The 18,852-nt window shown below is 41.0% G+C and overlaps 1 protein-coding gene and 1 non-coding gene across 10 annotated transcripts in view; one reads left to right on the top strand and one right to left on the bottom strand.

The window, feature by feature from the left end:
* Positions 1 to 18,852, bottom strand: part of SYNE2 (spectrin repeat containing nuclear envelope protein 2) — a 325,432-nt gene that overhangs the window by 51,047 nt on the left and 255,533 nt on the right. For all 9 annotated transcript variants that reach the window (XM_070292474.1, XM_070292472.1, XM_070292475.1 and 6 more), the window contains 10 exons: positions 18,392 to 18,544; positions 15,838 to 16,008; positions 15,242 to 15,372; positions 11,599 to 11,803; positions 10,145 to 10,324; positions 9,360 to 9,488; positions 7,296 to 7,450; positions 7,043 to 7,187; positions 4,688 to 4,782; positions 3,247 to 3,481 (listed from right to left, as the gene is read on the bottom strand). In XM_070292474.1, the coding sequence (XP_070148575.1) occupies positions 3,247 to 3,481; positions 4,688 to 4,782; positions 7,043 to 7,187; positions 7,296 to 7,450; positions 9,360 to 9,488; positions 10,145 to 10,324; positions 11,599 to 11,803; positions 15,242 to 15,372; positions 15,838 to 16,008; positions 18,392 to 18,544 (1,599 nt within the window). The remainder of the gene's footprint in view (positions 1 to 3,246; positions 3,482 to 4,687; positions 4,783 to 7,042; positions 7,188 to 7,295; positions 7,451 to 9,359; positions 9,489 to 10,144; positions 10,325 to 11,598; positions 11,804 to 15,241; positions 15,373 to 15,837; positions 16,009 to 18,391; positions 18,545 to 18,852) is intronic.
* TRNAW-CCA (transfer RNA tryptophan (anticodon CCA)) lies at positions 14,566 to 14,637 on the top strand. Its single transcript has one exon. It is a non-coding gene; the product is annotated as a tRNA-Trp (tRNA).

Below are 18,852 nucleotides of genomic sequence, written 5' to 3'. Positions count from 1 at the left end.
GCATTTGGTTTCAGAAGAAAAAAATGGCTTTTATTTCTGTTGTAAATATGACTTCCTTTATTTTCAAATTTCTCAAGGGAGACATAATATAGGCATTTTTCAAAATGGAAGCTGACATTTTTAAAAAATCAATCAAGCATTTATTTACAAAGATAGTTTCAGCAATACTTAGGCTAGCCCACATGCAAAAAAGAGGAAATTTCCTGGTGGTCCAGCGGTTGGGACTCCAAGCTCTCACTGCCCAGGGCCTGAGTTCAACTCCTGGTTGGGAAACTAAGATCCCAGAAGCCATATGACCGAAAAATCAAAACATCAAAACAAAGAAAAAACTCCATGAAAACCAAATGAAAAAAACCCCTGCAATTCAAGGAACACTGCCCCTCCACACTTGTCCTTCTAATATTCAGTATTGCTGACATAGCCACTATTATAGATGTCTTTTAGCCATTTCAGATTGATCTCATCAAAAGACATGCTTCTCATCCAGTCTTCCCTGATTGGTCAGCAGCACAATATTCACCAAGATCCTCGACCTCCAAACCTAGAGTCACCTGGACTTAGATTTTTATTTACCTGCCATATCCAAACCATAAGCACATCCTGTAAGCATCACCTACAAACAGCCTTGTGATCTTCATTGTGATCACCCTTGTCTTCTCCATCCTAACAACTAACCAAGACCACTGAAACAGCCATGAGTTACGGCAGGCTGTATTTTTCACAGAATGGCCACAACAATATTACCAGCCCCATATGCTATCCCCACATGCTCTCCTAGAACCTTGCCCCTCCCCATCAACTGGTGGAACCTCTACCCCCTCCTCGTGAACCCCGGTGGGCACATGTGATGGCCTTGATTAACAGAGGATGGCAGAAGTGGCTGATGTCCAAGGCAAGGTCTAAAAAGCTGGTGTAACTTCTCCCTGGCTCTCCTTTCCGTGGGACATGCACCTTTGAAGCCGTGAGTTGGATGTAGGGAGTCCAGCTACTGGAAGCTACCACATGTAGAGTCTGCAGGGAATGAAGCCCAAGGAGCCCCAGCTGCTCCACATCCTAGCTGTCTGAGCTGAAGTTCAGTTCAGTTCAGTTGCTCAGTCGTGTCTGACTCTGCGACCCAATGAACTGTAGCACGCCAGGCCTCCCTGTCCAACACCAACTCCCAGAGCCTGCCCAATCTCATGTCCATTGAGTCGGTGATGCCTTCCAATTATCTAATCCTCTGACATCCCCTTCTCCTTCTGCCCTCAATCTTTCCCAGCATCAGAGTCTTTTCAAATGAGTCAGCTCTTTGCATCAGGTGGCCAAAGTATTGGAGTTTCAGCTTCAACATCAGTCCTTCCAGCAAACACCTAGGACTGATCTCCTTTAGGATGGACTGGTTGGATCTCCTTGCAGTCCAAGGGATTCTTCCAACACCAGAGCTGAAGTACTAGACATGAAAGTGAGGGAGCCTTCAGATGAGTCCAGCTTCAGCCGCCATCTGACTCAAACTGCCTGAGAGACTCCTGCCGAGAACCACCTAACAGCCCTGACAACCTCCAGAACTATATGAGAGAATAAGAACTCTTCGCTGTCTTGCAGCAATAAATAGAGATAATACGCTGGGATTCCTGCTTCTGTGACCCCACGCCCACCCCCAATCCATCCCCCTCAGAGCAACCAGAAGACCTTTAAAAATACGAATCACATCATGTGGCCTCCTTTTCCAGTTTCAACAGCTTCCTATTACACCCAGACTGTTACGCAGCTGTCACGCCTCTCTCCAAAATGCTCCTCCATGACTGCCTCTCAAGTCCATTTTCTATCATTGCTGCCTACTGGCTACACCCATCCTATGACCCTTCTTTCTTCCTCTTTTTTGCTAAGATTGTTGCCATCTTAGGGACTCAGGAAAGTTGCTTCCTCTGTCTGAACTGCTCCCCAACTGCTCTGTCTGAACTGCCTCCAACCCTCAACTCCTTGCACAGCTGGCTCCTTATCACTCAGGTTCCAGTTTAAATGTCACCTCCCCAGAGATTACCCAGTCTAAAGCAGCCACTTAGTCTCTCCATCATCGGCCCTATTTTAATGACCCACATATGCCATGTTGCAGTCCGATAGTTTATTTTTTAATTTGTCTGATCCCCCCACCCCCAATCAGACAAACTAGTATTTTCTAGTTTATTGATTTGTCTGATTGCCACATGAGAGCAGAGGTCTTCTATTAGTCCACACAACATAACCAGCATTTAGAACAGTGACCAGCACAGAACAGGTACTCAATTAATATTTGACACCTAGATAAACAAATGAGGCAAGCACAGGACTTCTGAAGAGTGCTGGTTTGTTTAACTGTCCCTCTAATGTGACGCATGGTTCGATGACTCAATGAAATATGCCCTGGGAATTGCCAACTAATTGTTCTAAGTCCTATGTTCATCAAGCAACTTTTGTATTGGAAACGCTGTTGTCGAAATGAATTTGCCCTTCAAGAGTAAGCAAGAATCTGGGACTTCCCAGGTGGTCTGTGGCTGACTCTGCACTCCCAATAAAGGGGGCCTGGGTTTGATCCCTGGTCAGGGAACTAGACCTCACCTATTGCAACTAAGAATTTGCAGGCTGCAACTAAAGATCCCAAGTACCACAACTAAGACCTGGTGTAGCCAAATAAATAACTATTTTTTATAAAAAAGAGTAAGCAGGAGTCCTATTGTAAACTACTACTGTGCTAATCATTTACATATTTGTTAGTGTCTTAAAGGTCTGTCAGGCTTCCCCAGTGGCTCAATGGTACAGAGTCCGCTTGCAATGCAGGAGATACAGGAGACGCAGGTTCAATCCCTGGGTCAGGAAGATCCCCTGGAGAAGGGAATGGCAACCCACTCCAGTATTCCTGCCTGGAGAATTCCATGGACAGAGGAGCCTGGTGGGCTACAGTCCATAGGGTTGCAAAGAGTCGGACACGACTGAAGCACAAGGCTGTAAAGGTATGTCACCCCAAACTTCTGCACTCCCCCTACTCATCCCCAGTCCATCTCTGTGCCCACAGCCCAGGAGAGCCTCAGTATTTCTGGATGAATGGATAAGATTGGGTTTCTGACCCCACAAGGCTGAGGACATGGCTGAGTAAGGTCCCCGTGACCAACTGGCCTCCCCACTGCAGAGAGCACACTTGAACATCAGAGAAAACACAAAACCTGAAGCAAACAAACATCTTTCAAATAAAGGCACCCTGTGGTTCCCACACTGCTGCTGGGCTCACACTACCTTCAGCTCATGGATCAGGCTTCTCGTTTGGTGGAGGCTGTGGCAGTCCTGGCTCTTCACTGCGGACAGCAGGTGGCTGGTGTCGGCGAGGAAGCGGAGCAGGTCCCCCTCGGAGGTGGTGAAGGACCGCCACTGGCGCACCAGCTCATCGACGTCGCTCTTCCTCTGGCGAACGCCCTGGGCCGCACTCTGCCACTGCTCCTTGAGCCTCGTGAACTTCCAAACAAATTCTGGTCTTGGGGGAAATAGATGATTAGAGAATTCTGACATCTATGGGTAGAAAAAAATAACTATCAACGTGTAATAGGAACTCAGATTTGCCCTTTTTACCTAGAAAGACTACTGTAGATCTGAGCACATTCCCCATGTTTATGATGGGGAATGTGGGGCTGGAGGGGGCAATGTGTGGGATGGTGAAAGGTACTGAGCAGAAAAGAGCTGCACAGGGCCTGGTATTTTGCTGACACGCATGACCTCAAACAAGCTGTTTTGACACAGATTATACCAAGTGCTTTACGGAAAACTAAGCATGGCGTCAGTGGCAAACGGATGAATAGGTAGGTCCCTTGTAATGTTATTGATTACTTGAAGGTTATACACTACATAATTGCAGCAATAAAGAACATGCTTTCTGGAACTACTCAAATATTTCTTTCCCAGATAAATAACACCCTTCATGTGAGAAATAGGGCCTTTTATTTATTATGGGAAAAATCATGCTAATCAGATCAAAAGCAGTTAATCATCTTGAAACTGGCTTGAATTTAGTACCTCAGAGGTAGGAAGAAATGGGTTTGTATTTCTTAGTTATGCCGAGAGAAGATTCAGAAGCATATGGGGAATGATGGGAGGAAGCGAATGCCTATGGAGATGTATGGAGAAGTCATTTAGGAGGCCAGGCCCACTCTGGGCTGTTGTTGGCAGGGGCACCAGCTGTGTGAGCAGGTGCAGCTAGTGCCACCAGGCTGTCTGAGGGCTTCTGCTCAGCCCGACTGGAACTGCCCAGAGACCCCATCCCATGTTCATGACATAGAGAGAAGTCTCTTCTTTCACAGCTGTGACATAGCCACCTGCTGAGAACAGTCCTTTGAAATTTATTTTTTAAATAGCAAAATATCATGAGGCTGAAGGTAGAAAGGAAAACGTACTATAAAATGACGCTTTGGAATAAAAAAATTAGTTAACTGGACTTGGCAGAAACGTGTTTGCAAATCATCTGATCTGTTAAGCTCACCCCTCTACCACAGGGAAAAGGGGTCCTGATGTTTTTATGGCCATGAAGCAAGACTTTATCCTAATATATAGCCAGAAGACTGGCCCCATAGCGCTCTATCAATCACAAGGCCACAGACATTGATGTTAAGATTTATGTGGTGGAAGGCCCACCCAGTCGCATTGCCTTCCACATTCTCACAGCCATCATGAATCCTGGAGAGCTTACCTCTTCTCTATTTCTACTGTGTCCAGGAGTTGTAAGCATTGGGTGACATAAGAATCGGCAATTGTCTGGTTTATAGAAACTTCAGCTTCTAACATCTGTACATGAATTAAAATGTAAAATATGAGTGAAAACTGTTTTCATGAATTTCCTAATAAAGTCTACGGAGGATATGTGAGATAATTTATTTTCAAATGATTTGAACCTAACTGCAAAAAATGCTTAATCATCACACCTATAAATACAATCTTAGAAGCAAACAGGTCTAATAATAACTACATATAAGACCCATTTATTGGGCATCTTTGATTTCAGTTGTTGTTCAGTCGTTCAGTTGTGTCCGATTCTCTGAAACCCCATGGACTGTAGGCTGCCAGGCCCCTCTGTCCATGGGATTCTCCAGACATGAATATTGGAGTAGGTTGCCATTTCCTTCGATTTGAGAGGCACTCAGTAAAACAAGCATTGTTTCACTTTTTCTTCAGCTTAGGACTCAAGTAAATACTATTAGATCCATTTGCAGAGGAAGAAACTAAACTGTTCAGCAACTAACTCAAAGTTTTCATTTTCAGATTTCATTTTCAGTGGATGACCTTACTGTAACAATGCAGACTTAAATCAGTTTAATCAAAAAGTTACAGTGAACTAATCATGCATAGTTTGGAAATGCAGGATCTGCCTATAGAAGGATTTTCAAACATATATCAGTGAAAGTATGGAGAAACTCCTCTGCAAAATTATTTATGTTAGAGTTATACCAGGTGCATCAATACTTTATAGAACTACTCAGTGAAAATATGGAGAGAAGCTGAAGTACTTTAACACGCTCTTGGTGAAGTGGCACCATGTTCCCATTCTAAGAAACCAATGCTGGGCCAGAAGTTCCACCTACTGCAGAAAAATCTAGGAGTTTCAGTTCAGTTCAGTCGCTTAGTCATGTCCGGCTCTTTGCGATCCCATGAACTGCAGCACACCAGGCCTCTCAGTCCATCACCAACTCCTGGAGTCTACCCAAACCCATGTCCATCGAGTCGGTGATGCTATCCAGCCATCTCATCCTCTGTCGTCCCCTTCTCCTCCTGCCCCCAATCCCTCCCAGCATCAGGGTCTTTTCAAATGAGTTAGCTCTTCACATGAGGTGGCCAAAGTATTGGAGTTTCAGCTTCAGCATCATTTCTTCCTGAACACCCAGGACTGATCTCCTTTAGAATGGACTGGTTGGCTCTCCTTGCAGTCAAGGGACTCTCAAGAGTCTTCTCCAACACCACAGTTCAAAAGCATCAATTGTTTGGAGCTCAGCTTTCTTTATAGTCCAACTCTCACACCCATACATGACCATTGGAAAAACCATAGTCTTGACTAGACAGACCTTTGTTAGCAAAGTAATGTCTCTGCTTTTCAATATGCTATCTAGGTTGATCATAACTTTCCTTCCACGGAGTAAGCATCTTTTAATTTCATGGCTGCAGTTATCATCTGCAGTGATTTCGGAGGCCCCAAAAATGAAGTCTGACACTGTTTCCACTGTTTCTCCATCTATTTGCCGTGAAGTGATGGGACCAGATGCCATGATCTTAGTTTTCTGAATGTTGAGCTTTAAGCCAACTTTTTCACTCTCCTCTTTCACTTTTATCAAGAGGCTCTTTAGTTCTTCTTCACTTTCTGCCATAAGGGTGGTGTCATCTGCATATCTGAGGTGACTGATATTTCTCCCGGCAATTTTGATTCCAGCTTGTGTTTCCTCCAGCCCATGTTTCTCATGATGTACTCTGCATAGAAGTTAAATAAGCAGGGTGACAATATACAGCCTTGACGTACTCCTTTCCCTATTTGGAACCAGTCTGTTGTTCCATGTCCAGTTCTAACTGTTGCTTCCTGACCTGCATATAGATTTCTCAATAAGCATGTCAGGTGGTCCAGTATTCCCATCTCTTTCAGAATTTTCCACAGTCAAAGGCTTTGGCATAGTCAATAAAGCAGAAATAGATGTTTTTCTGGAACTCTCTTGCTTTTTCCATGATCCAGCAGATGTTGGCAATTTGATCTCTGGTTCCTCTGCCTTTTCTAAAACCAGCTTGAACATCTGGAAGTTCACAGTTCATGTATTGCTGAAGCCTGGCTAGGAGGAGTTCAGTCATTAATAAAACAGAGTAGCAAAACAATATTTGGAAATTTATGAAATGTGTGTGAGAGTTTTGCAAATGATCAACTGACAAATGAATTTGCTTAAAGACATACATTCTGTGTTTTGGGATTGAAGATTGACAGGTATTCTGCATATTTTTACTTAAATTTCTCATCCCCTAACTACTGCCCCAGGGAGAGGGGGACAGAGTGGCAGGGCATGGGTTCATTTACCTCATATGTCTTCTGCTGTTCTAGAAGAGCAGGAAGGCTGTCAGCCATGTTTGCCTTGAGTGTCTCTTCTATCTTCTCCAAAAGCTGGATCCACTTTTCACAGCAATCAAGAAACTTTTCATTCAATCCAATTTCTTGAAGCTCACTACAAAGGTTTAAAAACAGAACAGAGCCACATAACAATGACATTACTGCGCTCAACTGTCAATTTTACCATAATTGAAACAGAAGGCGGGAGCTGGGCTGTTCTGACCTGCAGCGTTCCAGTGCTGTCGCCGTGGCCCGGATCCACTGCCGGTTCAAGTTTTGTAATGTCTTCATAGCTACGTCACTAAGTGGGAGCTTGAGGCTCACTTCATTCAAATGCTCAATACCAGGTGACTGGGCCGTCAGTGCCAGCACATGATTCTATGAAAAAGAAATTAAATTCCAGATTTTTGGATGCCACGGAGATACCTACATGGTGAAAAAGCCTCAGAAATCCTACAGGCCTTTCTTATCTCAAAGATGAGGGAAAGCTGGAGCTTAAACAGGTAAATGACTGGCCCAAAGTCACACAACTAGTTAGTGTCAGAACTGGACCTGAATCTAGACCTGTCAATTCTGTGACTTCTCTAGAATAAGCTGCACACATGGCCAGAATCAACACAGCCCAGGAAACAGAGAGTGATCTCGGATTCCTGTCTTTGAAGAGGATGGAAATAAGCTTCCTTTGTTTTTAAAGGATCCACCCTGGACCTTCAAGTCCCATTTAGTCTGCCAACAACTTGACTTTCAACAGATCATGCAGTTTATTTACTAAGTAAATGAAAATTCAGTCTCTGAAATAACCCTAGCAAAGCATGGTATTTAAACATCCATATTATGTTGATATCACAGGAAAGCAAACTCACCAAAATTTTATTTTTAAAACAATATTCTAGGGACAGCATCTAGGTCAACACTGTATTCAGCAAACATCCTTCACAATATCCATGTTCTCACTATAGAACTCTGCTCTAAGAGTCTAGGTGAGGGTCAGCAAACTTTTTCTGTTAAGGGCTAGATCATAAATATTTTAGCCTTTTATAAGCCATATGATCTCTGTGGCAAACATTCAGCATGAAAACTCCCACAGACAGTACATAAACAGCAGAAGGCCATGGCTACATTAGAGACGCTTTATGTACAAAGCCAGGTGGGGGCTGCATTCAGACCTTATGTCATAGTTTGCTGACTCTTAATTTAAGTTATGAATATTGGTCCTTAGGATCAAGATCCAGAATTCGTTAATTCTTCATTCATCTATGTTAACTATACTAAACTTACTAAGGTAATAAAGAAGGAAAAAATACCATTAATTTAATAGGGTATTTTACTTTTTGATCTACTAACCAAAAAAATTCAATTAATCGCAACATCCAATTGCTAGATTCTAGTTCACTGAAACTAACTAGTAAAGGCTTAAAGATTTAAAAGTCTACTGAAACTATTGAGGCATATTACTAAAATAAATTTCATGACCCAGCATTTCCATTCCTGGGTATATAGCCAAAAAAACAAACAAACAAACAAACAAAAAAACACCTCCAAAACACTAATTCAAAAAGATATGTGCAACCCAATGTTCATAGCAGCATTATTTACAATTGCCAAGATACAGAAGCAACCTAAGCGTCCATCAACAGATGAATGGATAAAGAAGATATGGTACATATATAATGGAATACTACTCAGCCATAAAAACGAACACACATTTGCATTTGCAACAACATGGATGAATCTGAAAGGCATTATGCTAAGTGAAGTTAAGTCAGAGAAAGATAAATACTGTATGATATCACTTATGCATGGAATCTAAAAAGCACAACAGACTAGTGAATATAACAAAAAAGAAGTAGACTCACAGATAAAGAGAACAAACCAGAGGTTACCAGTGGCAGGGCCAAGGGCAATACAGGAGCAGAGGCGGGGGAGGTACAACTATTGGGTTTAAGATAGACTCTAGGATATATTGTACAACGTGGGGAATACAGCCAATATTTGTAAAAAGTGTATATGGAAAGTAATCTTTAAAAATTATATTATAAATTTAAAAATTAAAAAGGGAAATAATTGAGAAATAAATTGTATATATTTAAAGTGTAAGAAAATAAAATAGATCTCTGTTGTCATACTTTTCTAAACACTAGGGAAAATAGGACAAGAATGAATGACACATTAGTGACTGTTGTTCAAGGGTTAGGATGAACATAGATTCTTTCATGTGACAGTAAGTCGCTTATTTTTTATCCTATGGTGAGCCTGCGCCCCTAGAAGTAACAAACATTGGCAATACCAGGAATAAGTCAGGATTTCCTTCTTTTTCTTGCCGGTAGAGTTTATCCAAATTCTCTTCTTCATGTGTAATGAGACCTTTTAACGATTTCAGCTGGTCCCCAAAATCCTTGAATTGTGATAGAACAAACTAGAACAAGAGAAGTTTTCATCAGAAAACAATTTTCATGTGCATCTGCAACAGAAGCAAGCACAGCCTTGTGATAAAAGTTCACGTTGTTTCCAGCCCTAAGGAATTCGTCACCAGCTCATTATCTTGACTATCCAGAACATCTCTGATATTTACTTTGTGCCTTCGGTAAAGTACTAAGCCTTCATAGGGGTGAACAGACCACCTGCTTGACAGGGCCATATAGAAGAGTCCTGCTAGTTAAGTGTTTTCCCCACTGTGTGATACTGGAGCTCCGTGGCCTTCTGTTCATCTTTTTGAGAGTTCATGAACTAAAGGCTTTTCAAAAAGAGAATAAAATATACCACAAATGGCCATGCTTAAAGCAGCCATTCTATGACTCAATTACCCCACCTGAAGATTCAAATACTGTGTGATCTGAACAGTATACAAACTATATCACTTTAACATGTTCAATAAAGAAGAAATGTGACTGAAGAATCACATGACTGCAGAATCATGTTAAATGTAGATATGTTTAGAGCGTCTTTATTCTGTTGTTTCCCTAATGTGCAGCCCACAAAGCACTGATAACTATCACTTCACAAGATACTAGGAACTGTGCGGAGTGTGCAAGTGTCCAAGACTATAACTTGAATGGAAAAAATAAGAAGAACCTCAAATTCATTTGTTTTCACAAGCAGCATCTTTTCCAGGTAGGAAGCTCTCTGGAGCGAGTGCATTTGACCAGACAGGAGCACGTGGGTGTTGGGCTCTGCAGGTTGTGGGAGTCGATCCAGGAGAGTGGAATTTTGGAGAAAGGCCTCTTTTGTCTTCTGTACCTCACACTGCAGCTCCTAGAGGAGAAAAATGATTGTAAAACATTCCTCTTCCTTTCCCAGAACAAATCCCCACCTTGTGCCACTCCATCAACATCTAGAAGAATTTCTGCCCTGAAATTGTGGGTATGGCTTTTTTTTTTTTTCACTGTTTATTTTATTATTTGGCTGCACCAGGTCTCAGTTGTGGCATGTAGATCTTTAGTCACGGCATGTGGGATCTAGTTCCCTGAACAGGGATCGAACCTGAGACCCCTGCATTGGGAGTGCAGTCTTATATGGTGGACCACCAGGGAAGGCCCTACTGTTAATTTTAAAGAGCCAAAAAAGCTAACGCTTCTTTATGTGATGCATATCACTGGTGCTAGTTTGAAATTTGTCAGTTCAGAGATAAAAGTGACCATGGATAAATAAAGCTGGGACTTCTAGTTCACAGAAACTGGAGATGACTTTGGTAGAGTCTTATGAGTTCTATTTCTAATCATCGAACACTTTAGGGACGTGCTTTAAGGCATTTAAAGGATCAATCCAACTGTTTTCTCTGTCTGAGACTTTGTAACATAAATGGATTCATATGCAGGGAGTGTGGAATCTCACTGACCAAGCCAATTTTAGGACTGATTTTGGAAATATTGCATCTAAGTGAATTTCTGTTTGTTTTTTTTTTTTTAAAACAACAGATTACGTAGAAGTTGATCAGAAATATGATTCATATCTGTTGACTTCTTGTCTCTAATTGATATTTCTTTATTTGACCTATAGTATCAAAAGATACAAAATGTATCTGGTCACCTAATCTAAAAATATTTACTTATAGCGATTCATTAACATAATAGAATAAAACCACAGAGAAAAGTATATAACTCTTTAAATATTAGTCTAAAAATCATTATTTCCACAGAAAAGCCTTATTAACACGGGGGCGAATCTATGATTCTTTCTAAATCAAGAGATTCAATATCTACTTCTTAGATGCCCACATTCAGCTGATACACTTCTGCTTTAATTGGAGACTTTGTACGAGGCTTCTGCCTGAGAGAGTTACCTGCTAGAGTGAAAGAGGAAACTTGGAAGGAGGTGGTCAGGTGCCCTTGACTCAGCTACCAGCTGCCTGACCCTCACCTGCGAGCCATTGCCTGGCTCTCCCAAGCCCACCCGTCCCTGCCTTGCCTGTGTCCTCCATGGGCTGCTCGCACACCTTTCCTGCCCCTCCCTCCCTGTGGTCTGGCTACTCCCTGGTCATGGCCCTGTCCATCAGGCTGTCTCATCCTTGGTTTTCCCCGTAGGCCTACCTTTGCATCCTGCAGGGCCGGGGGCAGGACCTCTGCCAGGTTGTTCCCAGATGTGTTGATGTTTGCGATCTGTTGGTACTTTCTCTCCTGCGGCTCCAGCCTTGCTGCAGCTTCCGCGTGAGCACTGTTACACGCCTGCCAGAGTTGTAGCAGGCTCTGGGCCCTCTGCAACTGGTCTGCGATGTCTTGGTTTACCTGAGTCCACCTGTCAGGGCAAAATAAGAAATAGGACCCCCATCCATCTCTTCCTTTGCAGCAAAAGCAAATGTATATTCTATCTATTAAGCTAACAGCAGATGAATTAACAAGACGCTGTTCAATGCCTTTTCAAAATGAATGCTATCATCAGTATATAAACAGAATTCCAACAGAATTTCAAGTTAGGATACTTCACTGACTTTATAATTCTCAACAAAATCTGCAAAATTTGTGACTGGCAGGAAATATCTATTGTATTATGAACATCCTCACCGGCAAAGGTGAGGAAAAATACCAAACTGTTTACCTGATGAAAATTTCTCCACATGGGAAGGGCTCCTGTTTCATAAAACAGGTCTTTAGATAGGCCTTATTTAAAATGTATTTATGTCAAATTTATTTTCTAATTACAAAAGTAATAGGTTCCTTATATAAAAGTAGAAATGAAAAAAATATACTTTTCTACTTCTCAGCAAAGGGTACTTATTTTCTACTATGTTCTACATTTTCTAACATTTTACTGGTTTGTAGACATATGTTTTGTTATAGGACTAATTTCTTTGTGAATTGAGAGAAAAAAATGGCAGATATTACCTGGTACTTGATAATATTTTGTTCTTTAGAGGAATGTTAATTTCTGTATATTCTCTTACTACTTAGGCTGATTTGCAGCAGAAAGTTACTTACTTGGTGCAAACTGATCTTAATCATATGAGAAAATTGTTCCCAAGTGTACCCTTCAAAGGATGCTAGCACACTTTCTATGAGGGCAGGCAGCTGTGGAGTACTCAGGCCCCAGATTTACATAGCTGGTTTCCATGAGGACCAGGCTAAAAAATAAAATCACCTTTGGATTCCAGGTGAACATAACTAGAGCTGTTGATTAAACCTAGTTAGATACCTCACTTTTAGAGTAGATACCACCAAATTATGCTGCTGCTGCTAAGTCGCTGCAGTTGTGTCCGACTCTGCGCAACCCCATAGATGGCAGCCCACCAGGCTTCTCTGTCCCTGGGATTCTCCAGGAAAGAACACTGGAGTGGGTTGCCATTTCCTTCTCCAATGCATGCATGCATGCTAAGTTGCTTCAGTCATGTCAGATTCTGTGTGACCCTATGGACAGCAGCTCACCAGGCTCCTCTGTCCATGGGATTCTCTAGGCAAGAATACTGGAGTGGGTTGCTATTTCCTTCTCCAAATTATGAACAATGGCAAATAATAAAAGTATTCTTGCATCCATGAAAATTAGCTAATTTTGTGGGGCTGGCACATTCATTGGTTGTATGAAATTTTTTGGATCTCAGATGTACTGTCAAACTGTTAAAAAAACTAAAAATCATAATAAGAAAAACATTTTCTGTAATACAATTTTCATTTTATTAAAATTGAAAAGTTAAAAAAAAGATAGAAATTAAAAATTTGTTTGTAATCCATAATATGGACTGTAACATTTTGCTTTCCTTTCCTACTTAAAAAAATTTTGCCATGTTATTAATTTAAAAAATGCCTAATTTTAAATGGATGTACATAATGGTCTATTTTTTAATTGCCAAATTCCAATTTAGTATGAATATTGAAGTAATTTTCAATTTTCCCTTCCAAATATAACACTCAGATACAACTTTATTCAAAGGTTTTTTTTTCTGTATTTAAAGATATTGGTTTTACACTAGATTTTTTAAAGAGAATTATTGGGTCAAAGAATATAAATATGTAAATATTTTTAAGGTTATAGGTATATGTTCAAGCTGCTTTCTGGAAACATTATAACATTTACATTCTCACCCAAAGCAAGTGAGAATGATTGTTTCACAATATCAGTGACCCCACTAAATGGGTAGAAAAGGTGAAAAATGGCATAATTGCTTTACTTTTATGTATGTCACAAATTTTCTCAAAACCATCTGCTTTAAAAATAAGATTCCATCCAATTATAAGTACAACATATGCTCATAACCCTCCACAAAACATGTATGTTTAAATCTATCCACTCCTATATTGAGATTATCTACCTATCTACCTAGCTTCCCTGGTGGCTTAGAGGTTAAAGAGTCTGCCTCCAATGTGGGAGACCCGGGTTCGATCCCTGGGTCAGGAAGATCCCCTGGAGAAGGAAATGGCAATCCACTCCAGTACTCTTGCCTGGAGAATCCCATGGACGGAGAAGCCTAGTAGGTTACAGTCCACGGGGTCGCAGAGAGTTGGACACGACTGAGCGACTTCACCTTCACCTATCTACCCACCTATCTATGCAGAGGAAGTAAAAAAAAAAGATCACCTGATATCTCAGTAGTCTAGAGATAACTATTGTTGGCATTTCAGTGCCATTTCCTCAGTCTTTTTTCAATATGACTGCTGATATATTCTTATATTAACAATTGAATGAGTCTGTGCAGTGGTGACAACCCAACCCCTTTAATAGCAACCTGCACCACCACCAAATGTTTTGAGGGTGGTCCCAATACTGTATGTGAAATCAGATACGTGTCTGCGTTCCTCTTTACCCTCCTTTCTCCCCCTCCTTCCACTAAAGACTGGATCAAGAGCTCAGGACACCACTGCAGGTGCATAAATGTGGTGTCGCTTATTCAACACTTGTTCCAAGTTGGTTCATAGGAGAGGCTGAATGTGCATGAAGGACGGAGAAGATCACTGAGGGTGGCTTAATCTCATCAACACTGTCTAGTGCAAATTGGCTTTGAGCCAACTTTCATACCCCATACAGCAAAATCCTCATAAATTAAGCAGGGCCACCCTCCTTAGTTAGCTTCCCTGGTGGCTCAGAGGTTAAAGCGTCCGCCTCCAATGCGGGAGACCCGGGTTCGATCCCTGGGTCGGGAAGATCCCCTGGAGAAGGAAATGGCAATCCACTCCAGTACTCTTGCCTGGAGAATCCCATGGACGGAGAAGCCTAGTAGGTTACAGTCCACGGGGTCGCAAAGAGTTGGACACGACTGAGCGACTTCACCTTCACCTTCACCCTCCTTAGAGGGAGCTTTCAATCATAAGCAGGTCATCTACGAATCCCTCTGAATCTCACAAATATCTCCTGAGAGGTACTCTAACATCCACTTTCTTCCACCTTATAATGTTCCTGGTAAGACAGGTTGCCCTTCTGGCCACCCCTCAGTCTGTTTCTGCCTGCTTTTTTAGTGCTTGTGAGGATCACATTGGGCATTTAGCCTCTATCCACTGAAAGTGGCTATACTTGGGCTGTACTTATTTCTAGACTGATTATACCAAACACTTGTACAAGGCAAGTACAATAGCCTTCACAATACCAAATCTTACATGAACTAGATCCTTCCAAGCAGAAGAGACCAGAATAGTATGAAACCAGTTACCTCAGATGATTAAGAAGGCTTAAATGAAAAAATCTTATTTATCTTTTTTAAGAAGATTAAAAAAATCTGCTCTATCATTCAAGTTGCATCTTGAAGCGTACCTTGTGTGAGTATTTTGGCATTTCTCTTGAATTATTTCAGCAACCGAGGGGCAGTACTCTTTGAGTTTTCCAATCACCTCCTGGAGTTTCTTCCAACTCCCTTCACTGCTCTCAGCTTCGTCTTGAAGAGTCTAGGAGGACAAAGCAGGTATGTCAGCTTCAGAATGAACTGGCCTCATCCAGAGATACTTGCCACTATATCACAATAACATTAACACTCAAACCTTAATAGGACAGCCGTAAATTATTAGAAATATGAAGAAGAAAACCAAGAAGGTACTCTTTCATTTGAGGCTAGAACTTAAAATTGTACACTTAAAAAAAAACCCAACACCCCCAAATCAAAACATTTAAATCGTAAAATAATATGAACATGAAAGATGAAGAAAAATTCATAACATGTATTTACAAAGTTTCACTCATTGGGTTCATGTAATTCATTTTGAAATTACAAGTTATACTTTTGATGCTGCTGTTTAAAATATTGTTTCATGTTTCTCTGTGGAAAACATAACAGCAACTATGTCACATCTATGCTTTCTTCCACTGGAGATTTTCTGCCAATAATGCACTGTGCCAAGATCTGGTTAATTTACCTGAAGGTTCTGCACCTGGCACCTTAAGGCCTCTAATGATAAAACCACAGGCTTGCTGTGTTCCATGCAGTACCAGAATCGGATTGTCATCATATTCACTTCATCATAGAGTTTATCATAGATTTTCCACTCCTGTAAAACAGACTGCATGGAGGTCTTGAGCTCATTGACCTATACAAAAAAGTAGAAATACATTTAGGAAATCATCAACAAGAGGCTTGCTCAACTCTTTATTTCTCTTCTAAGGACTCTACCACTGTATCCAAGTTAGGTATTTTAATTTCAGAGTGGAGCTTTGATGATTCACTGAAGGTGGTTAAGTGAACAAGAAATATCAAAGGTTAAGTTTTAGAATGCTGCTGCTGCTGCTGCTAAGTCACTTCAGTCGTGTCCGACTCTGTGTGACCCCATAGACAGCAGCCCACCAGGCTCCGCCGTCCCTGGGATTCTCCAGGCAAGAACACCGGAGCGGGTTGCCGTTTCCTTCTCCAGTTCATGAAAGTGAAAAGTGAAAGTGAAGTCGCTCAGTCGTGTCCGACTAGTAGCAACCCCATGAACTGCAGCCTACCAGGCTCCTCCGTCGGATAGGTGAATGGAAAAGAGCTCTGAGACCAGAAGGATCAGCATGGAGAGAGTTCAGCCTCCAGAGGGGCAGACCAGGAAAAAAACACTGAGTGAGGAATCAGAATCTGAGATTTCACATTTCAGTGACACCCTGTTAACTTTCTGAACTTGGGCAAGGTATTTAATCCTTAAGTCTGCTTTTTCATCCACAGAACAGATAAAAGAAAACATAAAGAAAGAAGTAGTATTTGTGAAAATGCTCTGCAAACTATAAAGCATTATAAATGTAAAGGGTTCCCTGGGTTAACTGGCACTTAAGTCTGGTTACTCCTGCAGAGCAGGTATAAATTAAAGGGGAACATGCTTGGCCAAAATGATGAGCAAGTGCAAAGTGGGAAGAGATGCAATGGTGGCTGTATTTTATCCTTCAGTGTGTTTTGGTAATTATGGAAAGTTGAAATTTGAAGCATTTAAATGATTCCTGACACAACTGAGAATTGTGTAAGTGCAAAAATTTTTATGTATTATGTAGAGAAGAACACTTATATTGCAACAATAAAAAGACAACCAAGTAAAAAATAGGCAAGAGATTGAATAGACATCTCTCTAAAGAATATATACAAATGACCAACAAGCATATGAAAAGACACACAACATTCACAAACATTAGAGAAATATAAATCAAAACCACAAGACACCACTTCACAGCCACTAGAAGGGCTATCCTCAAAGTTCGATAAAAACTAATGTTGGAGAGACCAGGGAAAAATTGGAACCCTCATACATTGCAATGAAAACATAAAGGTGTGCAGCCTCTATGGAAACATTTGCCAGTCCCTCAGAAAGTTAAATTCTATATAGAGTTACCATATGACCCACTAATTCTACTCTTAGGTATATACCCAAGAGAACTGAAAGCATACATTTGTGGAAAAAACCTACACACAGTCTCAGCAGTGTAGGAGGTTTCAATGTCTTAATCTCCATGTCAACACTTGTTATTCCATCCTTTTATTACAGGTATCCTTCTGTGGGCTGAAGCATTTTGAGGGTAAGAACCATTTATTTTCTTGTTTATCACTGTACCCTTGGCAGTGAGCATAGCGCCTCACAAAAGATATGTTAACAAATGACTCACAGAAGATATGTTAAGCTCATCCCTACTTTCCTGCCTGAGTTCTGGGGGAGGAATGAGGCTGAAGGTTACCTATGGATTTCATTTATACAGGTTACTCCCAATTCTCTCTCGAAACAAATGCTTGAAAGTAGATTTCAGTAAATGACAAATAATCCACAATAAGGACTCTGGGAAACAAGGACACACTTATAATAGGCTACTGTTTACAGTCTCTCCCTCCAATTGTAGGGAGATGTCAAAGGTGAAGAGTCTGAGGATGACTGTCCTTTTTCTCTTGGCGCTCTTCTCCTGGAAGGGGTAAATGAGACTTTGACACACCTTTGATACAATCAGCAGATGGCGTCCACACTCTTCCACGCTTTCTCTTCACCACATGCCATTTCTCCCCACCTCTGGAGCTTCTCCTGTGCTGACCATGTTTCCAGCTTAATGGAGGCTACATGGGACAGAACCACACCCCACCACCCCTGGGGTATCTCCCTGAGAGTGGGCAATCTGAGCTGCTTCTTCATGGCTGTTCCTGTATATCTGACCAGCAGACACTGCCAGCTGCTCTGTAGGGTTTGCGGGGTAGGCTGGAGACACTTTTGAGTGTATTCGTGTATTAGACAAAACAAAGATAACCAAGTGAACTTCAAGCTTGCCAAAGATGTGGGAATTTGGTGATTTTGCCTCTAATTATCCAGTGAAGTCGAAAAAAAAAAAAGATTTAAAATATGTTTCTGTACTTCAGTATTTTTCTCAGCAATTTTCCAGGTTTTGGTATACAGCAAGTATTTACCAATAAACAACAAATAAGATAAAAGAAGGATATCTGAAAAGAAATGGTACACTTTGAATGAATTCTAGTACCTGATTCATAACATTGTTTCTCTTTTGAAATAGTTCATCAATTTTGGATGCTGTGTCTTCCAACAATGGCACTGTCCCACTCTCCAAAGTCAGGTAATTTTGTCTCAACTCATCCAGTGCTTTGGATTTAATTGCAAGTTGATTTTCTATATCCTGGAAAGGCCAGAGGGAAAAGGTTTTCATATGTGCAATATTAATTAATTGCACATTAATTAATTAATGTGCAATTAGTTTCATATGTACAACAAAATAATTAATAAGGGTAAGAGGAGTTTGCACTTTTCAAGTAAAAATGCCATTAGAATATATAATAACATTACACAAAAGACATTTTAATCATATGCCACTCAATTTTTACAACGAAATTTTACAATATGAATTTACACAATTACAGGATGAATTTTTACAAATATTTCCATTATTACGTGGCTCTAGACTTTAGAAGAGTCTAGGTAGCAAGC

The sequence above is a fragment of the Ovis canadensis genome, chromosome 7 (genome assembly GCF_042477335.2).
Source record: "Ovis canadensis isolate MfBH-ARS-UI-01 breed Bighorn chromosome 7, ARS-UI_OviCan_v2, whole genome shotgun sequence".
Lineage (NCBI taxonomy): Eukaryota > Metazoa > Chordata > Mammalia > Artiodactyla > Bovidae > Ovis > Ovis canadensis.
The sequence above is the reverse complement of the archived record's forward strand: the minus strand, read 5'-3'. Positions and strand labels throughout refer to the sequence as shown.